Source organism: Balaenoptera physalus, assembly GCF_965194825.1.
Source record: "Balaenoptera physalus genome assembly, chromosome: 5".
NCBI classification, from domain to species: domain Eukaryota; kingdom Metazoa; phylum Chordata; class Mammalia; order Artiodactyla; family Balaenopteridae; genus Balaenoptera; species Balaenoptera physalus.
Genome location: NC_138884.1, coordinates 94071637 through 94090198, shown reverse-complemented (window position 1 = coordinate 94090198; position 18562 = coordinate 94071637). Strand labels below are relative to the sequence as shown.

Below are 18562 nucleotides of genomic sequence, written 5' to 3'. Positions count from 1 at the left end.
GTGGATACAGTGCAGACCACGAAACCCCCTGGCCACATTGAGGAATCGTGTAAAATGAATGTATGTGCTCGTAAGTGAAATACATGTAATGTTCCAACTCAATGTGTTGGATCCTAATAGACCTGGATTTGTCTTGTGTAAAAAGAAATCGATTCCCAAGGGGCAGGACCACTAGCTGATTAAAATGAAGCTCTGATTTTGAAGAAAACAAAAATGGCTTTAAATTACAATCTCTGCAAAAAGGAATCAAACTATAATTTGCAACCAACTGAAAAAGAAAATCAAGCTCTCATATGGAATAAAGAAGGGATGTGAGAGAGGTTTTGCAATCTTATCAATTACTGTGGAGAAACAGAATGAAATATCATCATACTCAAGAGTATGAAAATAACAGAAAATCCCTTTCCTTCAGTTTGCACTTGAATGGACTCAAGCAAAGAATGGAGACCTGTATCCTGTTACTGTTTATGGTTAATAAGGTGGAGATTAATATAGATGTGATTTCATTTGCCTTGCTTGAACTAATTGGATGCATTATGTAGAAATCACCTGAGGCTGTGCTAGATCAACAAAGAAAATGGAAATGTATACCTCAGGACTGAATTCCGAGAAAATTAGATTGTTCAAGGCTCTTTCATAAGGCACAAAGAAGAAATACTATTGCCAATCAGGGAAAGTGAGAAACTAGTGGACATGAGAGAAAATAAAATTTAGGTCAGTCTGATACTTGTTGAAACATAATTTATTATGGTGTAGAAGTAGAAGCTCACAATATATCTTACAGACATTTTACACAATTTCTGATTGAATTTAGGGTAAACCCTGTAAGTGTTAAAGGAATGTATGGCCATTATTTAATAGGAAACTGGCTTTTAAAATTTGTGGTCCTATGCATTTATGTATGCAGAGGAGGGCTTTTTAGATTTTGTTAAAAATGAATTGCATGCAGGAAGTACCTCTTTGCATTATAGTTACTCAACTGAAGATACTGTATAAAGTCTAATTTTTGTATGGGTGTGAGTGTATACGTATGCATTTGTGTGTGCGTGTATAAGTGGGAGAAGATAAAATTTAATGATTGACATTTGCACTTTGGTTTGTTACCTAGAATGTAAAGAGGTAGAGTAAACCGTCTTAAGCCATTTCGTATGTGCCGTGATCATTATTAAAGATTATTATTCACAAAGGAAACAATTCTGAAGATAGAATGACTACTGCAAAGGCTCTCCAATTAAGTATGATATTTAATGCAATTGAGCCATTTAAATTAAAATGGTACCAATGTCTGGAAATAATGAGAGTAGGCTCTTGTGAAATCAGTTTGAAGACAGTTGGAAAGTCATATTATATTCCTTAAGGTCTCCACTCAGTGACAGAGGATGTGAATCACAGATTCTCTTATAGACGAGACTGGGGAAATATTTGTGTTCTAACTATAACTATTTAACCTACCAATAAGTTACATGTGTTTTTTCCCCATTTTTCTTCAGTGTAAATTATATAACAAGTGATCATATATTAACATAGATAAGATAGTAAGTATTTAAAACAGATTGACATATTTTTTGAGGTCACCATGTGCCATAATAATTTTGAAACTATTGTTCTCTGGTATTTGTATTCATTTCTCTTTATCTTACCCTTTAACTTTATAGTTGAAATTTTTACCTTTTCTTTCTATGTGACAATCAACTGAAGCTGGTACCCTATCTATATTATTGCAGGGATTTTTGTCTTTATTTATGCTATTTTAATAAATTATAAGTCTACAAGCTACATAATTCTATTGTATTGAATATTTTTCTGTGACCAGAATAATAAAAAAGGCTACTTTATAAAATGTCTGTATTTTTTAATTTTAATAGTCTCTTAAAACATAATGGGACATGTAATATATTCATGTTGCTGGTTTTTAAACTACGTTCTCTGCATCTTTACAATTTGAAAATGAAGAGCTTAGCCACTTAAGATAAAGAGGAAAGGTTTGACAGAGATAAATTAGAGAATGTTTGGAGAAAAGCACCCTGAATGGGGTCAGGAGTCTTGATGCCAAATTTTACCCTGCTGTTAAACAGCCAGACCTGAAAGGATACATTTTTTGAGTTTTCTGGTGCTTAGATTTCTCATCCATAAATGATGGGTTTGGATCGCACTATCAATTTTAAGATCATTTAAATTCTTAACTTTTGATAAGTAAACTTAATTCTTAGGTTTTGATAACTTAGAAATATTAACAGTGTGCTATGGAACACTGATTATATCAATAATCAATACTGATCATCCATGTTAAGAGAATCATATGCTGTTTTCCACTAAAACTGACCCAAATCTCAACATATGCCTTAGGACCAAGGAAAAATATGAATTTATATTTGTTGCTGTTCCAACCTTAGTTTGACTTAATAGGAATATGTACTGAGGTACAAATAATCACGTCTGGGATCAATAGCTCCCTCTAAGTTAATTGAACCAAGCAGCACCCAAGTACAAAATCACTCAATTTGTAACAGAGGAAATGTTTTTGGACTACCCTGAGTTGAATGCATTCCCTGGCAGAATATATTAAAGTGCTAGAACCAGTTTTTCTTGCTCTTTACCCCCCAAGGATTGATCAGCACATGAAGGTCCCCGTAACTTCAAAGGCATTTCTGTACTTGGATCAGCCTGGTTGGGTTCAGAGGAGAAGGTAACACTAGCCCCTGATGTTTATTGCTGTAGGCTCTTTCATCTAATAGTAATTCTCTGCGTAGGTGAAGCAACAGGCAGAGGAGTCTTGCAGCTGTTATAATTTCACGATTAATTTTTAGTCGCAAAGTGCCTCACACAGAAAAACAGTACTTTTATTTTACTTTCCTGCTACTACTCCAACTGGGAAAGGTCAGAGAAACAGTGGGAAGCAAAATGAAATCATACATATCATTTGGATTTTTTTTTCATTGCAGTATACTGACTTGCAAAATAGTGTCACTTTCAATATCACAAAGAGGGCATGGATAATCTTCAGGGATACTTATTTAGAGAATTGGTCACACTGAATTTTTTTTCATTTAGGTGAATTTCTGGCCATTTATGGAACTGATTTTGATAATAAAATTTAATGTCAATTTAGTCTTCGTTTTACAAGATTAGAAATTTAGATGGGAGACTTGCAGGCTTCCACCTACCAGGCTTCTCCCAAGTCCCACTATTTCTAAATAAAACTTCTACCCTTGCCGCGTGCCTCTATCCATCTGGAAAAAAAAAGATGGGGAGCAAGGGGAGACTGCACTTGGCTCAAGAGAAATGGCTATATAGAGTAGTGGAGCAACCGTGAATGAGAATTACCAATTGAAAAGTTACGTCCAGAATTCATCAGATTGGATGCACATGGGTAAAACTTCCGCCAAGATATAAAAGAAAATGAAAATATTATTGGGAATTAAAATACGTGCTTTTGGTTTTAGTTCTTGTTATTTTTTGAGCTGCTATTATTCTAACTCTCTGTTTTGGTAAATATAATTTAGTTGAACAGATTTTCATATTTCTCTGATAATTTTTTAAACTTAAGTTACCGAGAGTCAACTCTGTGTAGATGGTATATTAATTGCCCTATTTAATATTTATATCAACCTCATGAGGTAGATACTATTATTGCCATGACACCCATTTTACAGATGAGGAAAATGAGGAACAGAGGGTTTTGGTAAATTTGCAAAGCTACAGAATTAGCAGGAAGTAGTGCTGAGCATTGAGCCCTGCCAGTCTGGTTTCTGAGGCTGCACTCAACAGGTGGGCCACAGAGCCTTCATGCCAAACACTATTATAGATGGGGGTTCAAGATAGGTTCTGGAACTATTTGGGGGTGGAGAGGTAAATTTTGTGGTTCCCTAGATCACATATCTATTAGTCTGAGTGAGGCCAATTCAGAATTCATGACTTAGATGTGAAAGGTATTCAGGAGTTCTAGCTCACTGAAATATTGGATAAAGGTGGAATCTGTGATAAAAAAGGTCTGTTCTAAATACTGTATACAGGGAAGAAGAGAAAGTTTTCTCTAACTTACTTGCTTTGCATGCTTAAATTATATTAATATAAATATGGACTATTTGCATCAATTTTTTTTTTCTTTTAATGAAGACTTTGCTGCTGGAATCTGGGTGGACTGAGGAAAATGGCAGCTGCATTCTTTGAATCAGGAGAGCTCCCAGTTTAATGGGAATTCCTGCCACGCAGGCTATTTATTACAATGCCATATGCTAAATGACAGACTATCACATTGGTTAAGAGTTCAGGGTCTGGAATCCAGGCAGCCTGGGTTTGAAACGTGGTTCACACACATAAATGAGGTGACCTCTGAACAAACAACATCTCTCTGCTTCCATTTCTTCATATGTAACATGAAGTTAATAACAGTATCTACCTCATAAATTAGTTGTGATGATTAAATGAGATTTAGCCAGGCAAAGTGAGTATGACATAACAAAAGCTCAATAAACACTGGTAATTATTAATTTTCTTACTGTTGTTTTTATAATTGACATGAAAAGAGTGAGGTTGTTGACTGATATGTTCATGGGCCAAAATAAACTCAGTAACACCGGCAAAAGTGAAATAAAAGGCACCTTACAGAAAAGTGTAATGACAAGCCCTCAGTATTCTCCATATGCTATGGTGTGAAATTCAGAAAAATTGTGCAGGTCCAGGTTCTCCAGGGAAAATGCATCAGTTTCTGATCTGCTACAGTTCAAATCTGGGAGCTCTGTGAGCTGTAATTTTTTCAGGCATAGACAAGTGAAAGGAAATTGTGAAAGCTGAAACCAAACCTTTGTCATGATCCAATGACGAAAGTTTCCAAAAGGTTAAAGAACAATTTTTGGAGATCACTTTATCCACAATCATAAGGGAATACAATTTTTTCTCATTATTAGTAGCTTAAAAATTGTGAAACTTAAGAATGAGAACTATGTCAGGTTATCCTAAAAACTAAGGGTAATGCCGATTATGACAACCAATCCATAAATAAGTCGTTATTCTTTGCAAGTATTTAATAAATATCTATTCTATATGATTAGGGCTTTATTTTCAAAGTCCTTCATTAAGCAGAAAATAGTGCTGCATTTATTGGATGATAAGATTTGACTGTATGAAATATAAACAAAATAAATACTTGCTGAATTGAATTGGAACATATTTACTATAAGGGAAGCCAGTGGCTTTCATTTTAAACATAGTTATTGGTTAAGTAAGCATATTGGAGAGGAAAAAACAAATAAACAACCACTGAAAATGCTCAGTTTTGCCTATTTGAAACTACTTTTTAGGTGAAATATATTGACTAACAATTGTGACTGTGGAAAATGTAGGTCTCAGAAGTGGCTCTGCATTTTTGGGAACGCATAGCATTGCTGGTGAAAACATGAGAAAGTTATATTTTAAGTTCATATCACAGTTTAGCATCTGAGCATCTGAAAAAAAAACAAAGCCAACTACAGATTTTTATTAGACCATGTGTTTCAGTAATTCTTACACTTTTTTTTGGTATTTTATTTTATTTTATTTTAAAATTTATTTATTTATTTTATTTTTTAAATTTTGGCTGCGTTGAGTCTTCGTTGCTGCGCACAGGCTTTCTCTAGTTGCAGTGAGTGGGGCTACTCTTTGTTGTGGTGCGTAGGCTTCTCATTGAGGTGGCTTCTCTTGTTGCAGAGCACGGGCTCTAGGTGCCTGAACTTCAGTAGTTGTGGCATGCGGGCTCAGTAGTTGAGGCTCACGGGCTCTAGGGCGTAGGCTCAGTAGTTGTGGCGCACAGGCTTAGTTGCTCCGCGGCATGTGGGATCTTCCCAGACCAGGGCTCGAACCCGTGTTGCCTGCATTGGCAGGCGGATTCTTAACCACTGCGCCACCAGGGAAGCCCTAATTTTTACACTTTTTGTGAAAAAGTTGGCTACTCTATATTTTTGTGGACGTTAATACCTCTATAATAACCTATCTTATGCTGCTTTTTGTGAATTTCTAATGAGGAGTTAAAATTAATGTGATTAAAAATGAATGTCTTTCTAGACTCTATCCTTAGATGTTTGGAGAAAAATGAATATTTCCTATTTTAAGAGATTGGAGTTCTGAGATCAGGTACAGCTCAACCTGTTTTTTAATTGCCACTTCCCATTTTTGTCAGTGAAAATTCTGTCTTAGTCGCAGCTGAGGGGGACCTGGGTCTCTAATCTTTCTTCTTCTCTCTGTGTCTAGCTGTTAAAAGGCGGGTCGGCAAGGGCTTTTTCTCCCCTATGTGTCAGTCTCATGAAAGCAGCAGACATTTGGTATATGCATTCCAGAAGGATCAGAAACTGGCTGCTTCCCGATAATACATTTCAAGTGGATATAGCATAGTCTAACTTCCTGCCGGTTGACTTTTTAAAACCCCTGCATATTTACTAATAAATCTGCCATTTTTTGGAACCCAAAATTGAAACTTGATTGGTAAAGTCATGTAATTGAAAAAAAAATGTGTTAAGGAAAACACTGATAATATTAAGGAAACAATTTATTACATGAGACTTTTTAATAATCCTATGATGACTTGTCAAGCAAATGCCTCACTATTTAGATGAAGATGTTTGAGAAAATGTTTCTGAGGATGTCTTGCTATTAGTACTACGTTAAAAAGAGGTTGTATTCAAATGAATACCAAGAATCTGTAAACACAGGATCTTTTAATCTTTCAATAAACCATTTTTAATACTAGGAAGAAATGCAGTACGTATCTTACTCCGGGGCTCCTCAGCAATCATGTGCTCGTGCCATCTGAGATTAACATTTGGATGAAAGAGCATGATTAGAGGATTCTAAATGAGTGGTTACCAAGTTGAAATGACACAAAAGTTAAAACAAAGTAATACAGCAATCTATTTCATGCAATATATTTCTTATACCAGTTAATTGGCAGTTTAATTAGCATGATGTTTCATGCTGTGACCTAAGCCATTGTACTCCCAATGGGTGTAATGGAGACAATGAAAAAAGAAAGAAAGAAAGCTTTAGAATTGTTGATGGTTATATCACATGCTACCAGAATTAAAAATAATTCTTCATTTTAAAAGAAGAGAGGGCTTCCCTGGTGGCGCAGTGGTTAAGAATCCGCCTGCCAATGCAGGGGACACGGGTTCGAGCCCTGGTCCCGGAATATCCCACATGCCGCGGAGCAGCTGGGCCGGTGAGTCACAATTACTGAGCCTGTGCTCCGCAACAAGAGAGGCCGCGATAGTGAGAGGCCCGCGCACTGCGATGAAGAGTGGCCCCCACTTGCCACAACTGGAGAAAGCCCTCGCACAGAAACGAAGACCCAACACAGCAATAAATAAATAAAAATAAATTTAAAAAAAAAAAAAAAAGAAGAGAACATACATATGCTTTTTTTTCTGAATCCAGAAACAGATTTTTTAAAAGAATTTTTATGGTATGAAATACTTCCACGAATTAAAAGCCTATCAAATATGTGCAAGTGTTAGCTGAAGTACATTTTAAATTCCAAGTGACCACAAGTAAATGACAAGTAGATGACTAAAGGATACACTTCGATAAAAAAGAAGTTCCATTTACGATTTTGAGAGAAAACGTAAAACATATGTATTAGGGTGATCATATTTTTGAAAGTATAATGTGATTGATAGGATTCTATTAAGGGCCATTGAAATGACTTACAAAGGACTGCAGTTTGGAAAGGGACAATGGAACTCTGCCTTTGGACAGGCCTGAAGAAAAAAAAAATATGCATCTTAGAAATAATTTATAAAGTAAATGACATGAAAGGGGTCTCTCATCCCTCCTTCCCTCCCCAGTGAGAACATATTCATATTGTGTGTGTTTGACTTTATCACATGAAATGGAAGTTTCTGCCGAGCCAAAGACAGTCATCTGCCAGCTGATTGGTTCTGCCTTTTTACAACAGTAGAAAGAATGGCCACAGTAGTTATGAATATTGAGCCATAAAATATAGCAAACCTTCTGGAGGTACTTTTCTCTTCATTTTACACTGTTGACAGTTCAGAACTTGCAAAGAAATAAAATATTTTGAGGATATGACTAATATACCTAGATTTTGTCAAGCTTTCTTTCCCAGTCACTGAACTCTGTTGGCTACCTCCTCATGGATATATCATTAGCCTATTTGTTTCCGTTGAGTTTGCATACTATAGTAGGTCCAGAGGGCTTTTTTTTTTTCCCCTTTCAAAAATTATTCTGTAGCCTCCTTTGGCAGTTAATGTATGAATGCCACTTGGAATGTAACTTTGGTTACTATGTTGCTCACAGATATTTTATTGTACACAGAACTGAATATTTATAGAAATCTAAAGACACTGTTATACAAAACTTTATAAAGAGGAAAAAGCAATTTGTTTTTTTTTTCCCCTGACTCTTTCCCTTGTCTAACACATCAATTCAAATTGCTCCCTTATCATGTAGCAGAAATTTGTGGCAAATGGAATAGAAAGTATATAAAAATTGTGGATGTTTAATTGATAGTATATAATCAGTTAGAAGTTCTATTTTCTAAAATAAGGACAATTGAACTTGTGATAAAAATAATTCAGTAAACATTTGTGCTAGGATGAAGACAAAGATGTGTGATTCTTAAGCTTCTTTCTTTTTAGTTGTTATTACATCTTCAGATGATCAGAATGTTGCAATTTAATTTTTGGTCTGATAGTTACCTGATAACGATCTGATCTGTGAGTGATCTTTCAGTTTAAATACATTTACTGAGTATTTGAATTGCTGTATTTTGTCCTCTCTTGGAGTTCCTGTGAAAATATATGACTTAAAGGTATATATAATTCATGAATTAAAAGATGAAGTGTTTAGAGCATTGATTATGGACCAGTCTTTGAGACTTTGGGCAAGCTACTTAACCTGTCATGTATTTAAATGAAGATAATAGAAGTCTTATGGTAATATTAGGAAAAGTGCATGAATTAGTATGCTATACGTTATATGTCATATAATGAGTTAATATGAGTTGATATATACCACTTATGGCCATGCCTGGCATAAAGTGAGAATGTATAAATAACAACTATTATTAAAGAAAGGCTCAGAAATTGACACCAGTCATGTAGCTATTCACTAGTTGAGCTAAGATTCCAGAAGCAGTTTGAACACAATTCACAATAGTGCCCGCCATATAGTAGGTGTCTCTGAGTGCTATCTGCTAGTAAAAACAAATTTGCTTTACACCAAAAACACTGGTCGTGAGTTAGTTTGAGATTCGAACTTCAGATATGCCTGACTTTAAACCCTTATTTCCTTAAACCCTTACAGGAATTTAAACTTGATTTTAGAATTGTTTTTTGGTGTGGACTATACAAACTTTACAAACAAGCTTGCTGTTTAGTATGTTTTGGAAAGGTATTTTTGGGATTATTTAGAACATACAAACGTGCTTATAAAACATGGTAATATTTATAAATGAGAATATTATAAAACATGATCAATTATCAGTGGATACTTTGAGCTGTTTCCGTGAGTCTCTTAACATTTAGAAACTACTCATTAAAACAAACATTGGTGAAATATCTAACAGGTTTATTTATTTATTTCTAGTACACTTCAGCAGGGTAATTTGGTAAGCTCATATTCTCACTTTCATTTTCTTCGAATATTTGGAATTATATTAATCAAAATAAATTCAGTGATTAATTATGTTAATCACTGTTGTGATTGTGGGGAGCACCTTTTATACTGTGACATGTTCTTTTCAGCTATTGCTGCATCATCTGTGTTGCCATTCAGTTTTGTTTAACTGTGAGGAATGTTTTATTTCAGTTTTCTTGAAATAGTTTGCAGTAATGTTTCTATTAACTTGTTTTATTGACTACTTTTCACGTAGAGGTTTGTAAGGCTTCGCACCATCCTCCAGTAGTCACCATTACTTGCTGTTTAGTTGAACTTGAAACTGATATGCCCTGATGACTGTTATTAGAAGTTACTTCACGTACTGTGTCATCTAGCACTATTGGATCATAAAAATATGTGTTAAATAAAGAAAGCTTTCTCGTGCTTTCTTTGTATGTGCTACTGGCAAGTGATCAAGACTACGAGATAAAATAGATCATGGCTAGGTATGGAGAGCATGGTTGAACTGCTATTAAAGTTGTGTACAAAGTATACATAATGGATTCAGATATTACACTGAAGGCTGAAGTATCCCATACATTGCCACCCCCAAATCTTGCAAGGACAGAACAACTTGCTTCTTCTTAGGCCATGCTCAGGAACATTTAGTGCCTGTTCATTTCTAATTAATACATTTCCAACTTCTTAATTTAGAATCATGTTCCTCTGACTCTAATCTCCCTTTCCCATTTATACTTTTCATTCTTTTCATGAACTTGATGCTCCTGTTAAGCTTGGTAAGTTTCGAGTGACTTTACCTGCTTCACACTTTCCTACCAGTTTATCTTAACCTATACTGTTATCTCCTCCAGCAAATCTCTGTCTTCTAATTTTACATGAGTGAATCCTACCTTCCATGATTCTTCTTTTATAAGCTGTTTCTGATTACCAGGTCGTGAGTGTTAATGTTAAGTCATTTTATCTGTGTGATTTTATGTTACCTGGAGCTTCCTACCTTTAATGATGGAATTGTTTTATGCATGTAAGTGAATATATGTATTATTTTATTATTGCACCATAATCTCTTGACTGGGAAGGTCCAAGCCTGAATCATATTTGCTGTCTCCCCCCCAGTTCTTAGCAAAGCGCCTTGCTTATGGTAAGTTAGTAGATGCTTATTCAACAGTGACTGAATTCATTTGTTGCTATAAAGGGGAATTTTACATGATTTTAGGGCATTCAATGTAATGTATAAATAGTTATTCAATAAATATTTATTGCATTGCTACAATAGATTAGGTGCAGAGGATGTCATACTCCTATAAAGAATTAACTGCTGGGTAACAGTTGGGGTGATGTGCACCTGTTTATATACATATATATCATACGTCATGTACACTCTGTGTGTTACTCGGGATCTGCTCTATTGCAGAAATTCTGTTATTACCAAGATAACTATATTACCCAGATGTGATAACTACATGGTACCAAGAGTAAGGGGTCTGGTGGAGGACAAGTAGATGCCAAGGCAGGATGATATAAAAGGAGACTGGGAAATAGATCAAGATGTAAATGGCATTAGATTTCATGTGAAGGAGATTCAACTTGATCCTGGGAGAAACGGGAGTCAGACAGCAGAGGTCTTTAAGTACAGGGCAGTGGAGGCTTTGATTTGTTAGGGGAATAACTCTCAAAGCAGTGGGAACGAAGCACCAGAGAGGGAAGAAACAAATAACCCTAAAGGAATCTGGATTGTGCCTTAACGGAGACATATTTCTCTTAGACTTGGAATTCTATGCCATTAGTGGCCACACTTTATGTGGAATAAGAAGTAGTAGAGACAACAGCTCTCTTTGGTCATTTCTTGGCACCGATACACTGCTCTGCTCTAGAGACTTATTTCCTTATTCTAGACTTATTCTAGAGGAATTAGTATAGTTAATAACGAAAGAAATACATATAAATGCATGGTTTCTAAAATCCATAGACTTGAAACTATTCTTTAAACATGGAGTTCAGTCCAACTTAAAATGTTTATGTGTGATGATTTGGCAAATCTATACGATGTTGAGATATAGATAGAAAGCATCATTTAAATATAAAATTCTTTTGCTGTAATACTGTCAAAAAAAGACTTTCCTTGATGTTAAGCTATGATCTCAAGTCATGCCTCAGAGACTATCTTGAGGCTGAAGGCTAAAAATCATCGCTCATCAAATCGATGCCATCCCGTTTCTACCTCTATCATTGTCTGAACTCACTCCTCAAGCTATAAGCTGATTATTTCACACTTTACCCAAAAGTATTTTTATTTTGACCTTGCAGTATATCATTAAAGTATTTTCAGTGGTTTTTGCTTGCTTTTGTGTGTCATGGTTTTATAAAAAAGAATTTATGCCACAGATAATGCAGATATGACTTTCATAGTCCTACTGTTTATAAGGCTCACTGTTTTCTTTTGAAAAAATAAAATAATTTGTAGGATTTCATTTGTATTGAGACTGTTCTGGCAGTTCTGTAACAGTGGAATTTTTAAGGATCATCAATACTGAAGGCAGAGTCTGCAGAGTTACTCTTTTTTTTTTCTCTTTTTTGCATCTTTAATTCCAATTAAAAGATACATATTCTATTGGACTAGATGCTTTCTGCCTGGATGTTTTCTGTGTGATCTTTGACTTGCAACCAAGGAAATGTAGCTTCAATCTGTTAGAGCTGAATGGGACCACAGTATGCCATGAGCTATCTAGTGTTTCAAGAATTTAGAACCCCTGGTCTATGAATAATGATTAATATGTGTTATTAACATTGTTAAATTTTCCAGCAAATATGTCCTGTAAAGTTATTCTGTGTTGCTGAAATTATTCTTAATATTCATATAATGCAGACATTGCACATATCCTATGTATGCAAAGTATTTAACCCACAGTTCTATAGATAAATATCCACATTCTCGATGTGCAATTTTCAAAATGCCTGTTTTATACTTTATCATAAAATTTATGCAAAATCCTGTATAAATCCTATTCAGTATGCTTTTTAATATAATTTTTTAAACAAAAGATTGTATTTTTGTTTGAAATTTGTATTGTGTTTGATAGGTTTCAGAAGGAATGCCATCATGCCTTTAATGTTGCTGTTACCCATGGATTGGCAGTTCACCACGTCTTCTCTAATTGAAAGAGTTAAATGTTTTCTTTTAAAAATTAACTTAGAAATCCAAATTGTCTTACTAATATTATTATGAAAAGCTACAATCTGTGATATATCATATTGTCAGAATATCTTACCATTGTATATAATATAGAATTTTCTCAATGCTTGATTTGCCGATTCTGAATATAACTTTTCTTGATATTGTAAGTGAAGTATATCGGGAATACTTCATAATGTATTGTATGTAGTACTTCATACTGAATAATGTCAGTGTTGAGTCACATATTGACTGGTGAAGCATTAACAAATGGAGTATAAAAGTATAAAAGTTCTGGATTATTTTGGATGCACATACACATATATCTAAATATACATATTTAGATATATAATAAATATTTTGAAATATATATTTTCTCTACATGTCTGTTTCACATATTCATATATATGTCCATATATATTATTCATACATATTCATATATGTACATATATATTTCAGAATGTATTTTTCTATTCTGAGTCACCAGAGGGAAACAATTACTCTAAAATAATTACTGAATACCACTTTAGCCCAGACGCTGTGCTTGAGGCTGGGAATATAAATGTGGGAAAGATGCCATCTGTGCTTTTAAGGAGCTAGTTACCAAGAGGGTCAGATGTGTTACAAGCGCTATAGGGCAACAGAGATAAAGAGGGAAAGTGAAGTCATTTGGGAATAATACAAGAAGCTTTTGCGTTGAACCTTACAATAAATTAAGTTTATTTACACTAAGGAGGGAAGAAAGAGGCATTTCAACTGGAGAAGAAATCATGAGCAAAATAATGAAAGCATCAAAATGAATCATTTATTTGGTAAAAGACACATCATCCAGTTTGGTTAGAGTATAGGGAACATGGAAGAGTGACTAGATATGAACCGGAAAGATTAAGTAGATTCAACTCAAGAGGAGCCTTGAATTTTATGCCTAGGAGTTTGGGTTTATCCTGTGAACATGTGGAAGTCACTGCAGTTTTCAAGCAGGGGTATAATGCAATACTTGGTTTAGAATGATGGCTCTGTGGGAAGAATGGAGGGCAGTTTATAGTAAAAGTACTAGAGAAAGGGATACCTGTTAGGGAACTCGGATAGTCTGATAAAGTCTGATCATGTGATTCTGATGCCACGACTTTGGAGACAGATCAAGAGGCATATGGACAGATGGATGTAAAATGTTTGGCAGATGACTGGAGGTTGGGGAAGAGAGGAGAGGAATGGAAAACAATTTTGTTTTAGATTTGAACATTTTAATAAGAAAGTGGAATTTGAAATGTAGGAGATTAAGCTTGGGAAAAGAAAGAATTAAACAGTTCATCTACATTTAGTGATAGCTGACTCCAGTCAAGTATATGAGCTCCCTAGGGAGTTCACAGAGAGTGTAAAAACAGAAGATGACAAAGGACCAATCTTGTGGAGATATGGGGAAGACACCATAAAAGAAGTATATGTAGAATCTGAAGAAAACTGTGTGATGAAAAGCTGGAAAAAAACGGAAAGTGTTTCTGCTCATAGACGTACTAATAATAACAATATCAAAACCAATAATAATAGCAAAAATTGACTTAACTTTTACTAGTCACTAAACTTTGCACTAAAAATATTACACAGATGAGCTCATTTAACCCTAATAATAAAATTTATTTTCAAGCAATAGAAACCAAGTTTACAATTTAGCATTTTAGACTGAAGATGGCTTTGGGAACCAAGAAATGGGGCTCACAAAGTGCTAGCAGAGGATAAATATGCTCAGGAAAGAGAAAGGTCCGTTCCAGCTCCAGAGGGTAGAAGTCAATTCAGAGGTTAGCAGGGGTTGGTAAACTGTTCCTTTCAAGCTCACTATTCAGACTCCAGAGAGGGAACGCTGAAATATCCTTTTGGGGTAACTTGTCAACCTTTTGGTTGACAAGAAGGGCAACACACTTTGAATAACAGTTTTACCAGACTAAATTCAGTGGGTGAAAGTAATTTGCTCAAAGGAACCTGAGGTATCCTTAAAAGTGACCCATACATCCGCAATTTACATATGAGGGCACTAAATCTTACGGACTTTAAATGCCTTTCCTAAATTGAAACAGTTAGTAAGTAAATGTATTCATATTAAAGTCAAACTCCCATCATTCAGATCAAGAAAACTGAAGAGTGAGAAAAGCGTCCTTTGTGTAGCATTTCGAATAGTTTCATCAGCATGGTAGCCAGCTAAGATTACACCAGATTTTATGGAGCCAGTTTAAGTAAGCAGAGCCGTTGAATGCAAGGTCCTTTGCCAAGAATCTTTGTAGGAAGGAAAAGAAAACAGCAACTTGATGGTGGAAGAGGGGAAGAAAAGATCTTTTTTTACAAAATAGGGAAATTCAGGTAGGTTTGTAGGTTGAAAGAAGGTTAGAGGTTGAACGGAAAAGAGAAAGCACATTGATGAAACAAGATCTTGGCAGAGGCAGGAAGAGTGGAATCAAAAGGTCAGATGAACCAGAGAATAAGGATTCTTCTTCTTAGATGCAAAGTGAAGTCCCAGTGAGTAAAGAAACCAATAAATTTGGAGACATAGAGGAGGGAAGTGGAGGGCGTTCATGCCTGATGGTCCCAATGTTCTCAGTAGTAGGAGGTGAAATCATGTGTTGAGGTTGAGGGGAGTGAGGGTGAGAGTGGGGGATCTGAGGAGGGTGTGGTGGGAACAGCTGCTGTGTGGAATGGGAAGACCAGCCAAGTAGGTATGAGTAATAGGGCTGCTAAGCAGCTCTGAGAGTTCAGCTGACATCGGAAATCATAAATTTGTAGCAGAGTCAATCAGCATGGTTATTCAATTTTCTCAGTAACTCTTGGCAGCCCAGGAGGAGGAGGAGAGCAAACAGATGGTAGGATTGATTTGGTAATGGGATTGGCAAGGCCGCTGTGAGAGAAGGTCAAAGAATGGGAGAATCAATTGCACCCACGAAATGTGTTATCAGGGAGATCACAATTAGGAAGAGATGACAGTCAAGCCAGGAAAGAGCATCAGTCTTTGATGCCTAAGAGGAATTTTTGTGGGCATGAGTGGGATGGGAATGAGAGAAGAGAATTTCACAATTCTGGATAGTACAATAGAACACTTTTTGTTTAGAAACAATTTATTTTGTGTCTATGGGTATGGCTTGCCAAAGCTGAGTGGGAGTGTCGGTCACTGAATATAGGGGCAAAAGAATTTTGAAGCTAAATACATGAATGAGTCATCCAAGTCATCTAGGATAGTGACAAGTGATAGAAGAAAAACACCCAAAAAACGAGAAAACAAACAAGCCAGCTGCCAAATTATTCTAGTGAATTGATGAAGTACTTGTCGATGACAAGATTTAGAAGACAGATGCTTTGATTGATTGTTTGGGTTTTGTAGACATAGGGCTTATTGAACTAAGATAATAGAACAGTGTCTCAGAATTAGGAGGGGAAGTCCAAGAGGATGTCCCTCTTCCTCTTTGCCCTGAGATAGGAAGATGATTACTGTTTTTGACAGTGTTCTAGAACATAGTGAAATCTAAATTCAGTGGTCAGTTCTGTCTCCTTGTCTAAAATCTTGGCATTTGAGTGGTTGTTCACTCCCTCTCCCTGGAGCACTTCTTATCACCATCTTCACTTGGTTTTCCTCTCCATTGCTGACTACATCTTCTTAGTCTCCTATGCTGCTTCTACTAAATATCGAAGTCATGTGGTGCCCCAGGATTTTGTTTTTATGTATCACCATCTCAGGCTTCTCACCTGGGCTCCATACTCAATACAATTACCTATTCAGCTTTTCCACTGGTAAAGGCAGTAGTACCCAGTGGTCATGCAGTAGGTTCTGGCACCAGATTCTCCATGACTCTATTAACTGGCTGACTAGGGCAAATCTCTCTGTAATTTAGTTTTCTTAATCTCTAAAATGAGGATGATAATAAGAATTAATTCATGGGGCTCTTGGGGGGATTAGGTAAAAGATATAAAAAATTAAATATACAAGTGTATAGAGGTATACTTGGCACAGAATAAGTGCTCAGTAATTGCTAGTTATTAATATTATCACAAGCATAACAGAGTAAAAGTAGAGCCATTGAGTTTTTTCCTCATATACCTCAGTTTGCCATCTTCATAAATCTTCCTCATGTGAGTGAATAATACAGATATCCACTCACTTTTTTTAGAGGAAAACTCCCGAGATTATCTTTTGCTCTTTTCCCTTATATGCCACCCCAGTCCCTCAGTAATTTCTATTACCTTTACATCAAAAATTTATACCAAATCTGACCATTTTTCGCGACCTTCTCTTCTAAATCATAATCCAAGCCACCAACATCTGCTGTGTCTCTGATTCTACTATGATCCCTGTGATACCCCTAGAGTGTTATTTCTAAAGTACAAATGCAAACATGTCTTTTCCCTGTTTAAAATCTGCCGTGTCTTTCCATTACAATGAGAATAAAATCTGATCTTCCAAAATGGTCTACAAGCATGACCTGATTAGGTACAAGCCTGCCTCTGGGACCTCAACTCCTTTCACTCTCAGAATGACTCACTAAACCAAAGCCACTATGAACCTTTGTTCTGTCACTCAAACATGCCGAAAGATTTCCTCCTGCAGAGCCTTTGAACTTGTTATGCTTTCTGTTTGGAACACTCTTTCTCCCCTCCAGTCTTCATATGCCTGCCTCCTCTTCATCATTTAAATCTCACTTCAGATATCAGGTCCTCACAGAGGCTTCCTTGACCCTCTTCATCATGATGCTCTATTTTATAGGTTTGGTAGCACTCATTTGGATCTGCAATTTCCACCCAAACCTTAGTTCGCCCAAAATGATCACACCTAAACCTGGGAAAATAAAAAAAATCTATCATAGAGTTTCATTTGATTTACTTGATTATTTACATTTTGGTCATCAGAGTTCTTAAATTTTATTTTTGTGTATACTTGTTCATATAAGTAAAGTGATTATTAGATGATACACTGGTGTCTGCTGGTGTATTAGGCATTTGGAATGTTGTAAGCATCTCTAGCATTCCTCTTCACATTCGTAAAAGTTGACGTGAATAAAATAGTACTTGTTTTGGATCTGGAGTTCTCTTGGAAAACTACTATTTTTGGAAAATAAGCTATTATTCTTTTGATTTTTATAGAAGATATATATATATATATGTATATACATATATATATGTATATATATATATGTATAAACTCTATGATATATATATGTGTATATATATATATATATGTATACACATATATATATATATATATATATAATAGAAGGAACTGCTAAAATGACCTGAAGGTTGTATTTAAGCCTATAAGTACTTCACTTGAATCATGAATTATTTTATTAATAAGGTTAACATATCAGAAGATAATTGTTATATCAATAGTTCTCCAAAGTATAATCAATGAAATACAAACAAAACCAAGATATTGTCTTCCTTACATTCACTTGCCTTTTGAGTAAAAGAATGCAAAACATACTTATTATTTCTGATGCAAGGATACATATTTACTTGAGAATCCATGTGTTGTGATTATAAATATCACTTGGGATCAAGATATTGACTACAGAGTCGTGTTCATGGATTACTGTTTTAAGGTAGATATATGAGGATATCAGGCATGCATGACCTGCAATCATGGGCTTTCCACTACAAAAATAGAATAGATTCTTATTCATCAAACATAATGTCATGTTTGCAGCCCCAACTAACTCCTTATAATCACTTAAGATTTGGATATAAAATTAGGCTTTCTACATGTAGTCTGAAACCACAAATATTACATTTCTGGATTCTGGTTGCATT

The 18562-nt window shown here is 35.4% G+C and overlaps 1 protein-coding gene across 10 annotated transcripts in view; it reads left to right on the top strand.

The window, feature by feature from the left end:
- The window catches only part of PCDH7 (protocadherin 7), a 422241-nt gene that overhangs the window by 58385 nt on the left and 345294 nt on the right, over positions 1 to 18562 (top strand). Inside the window, exon 2 of one of the 10 annotated variants that reach the window (XM_082464527.1) lies at positions 12687 to 17914. The exons of 8 other annotated variants lie outside the window; for them this stretch is intronic. In XM_082464527.1, coding sequence (XP_082320653.1) covers positions 12687 to 12716 — 30 coding nt within the window. In that variant the 3' untranslated portion in view covers positions 12717 to 17914. Of the gene's footprint in view, positions 7077 to 12686; positions 17915 to 18562 lie in introns of those variants that run through there. One more of the 10 variants, XM_082464535.1, reaches the window with a different exon arrangement.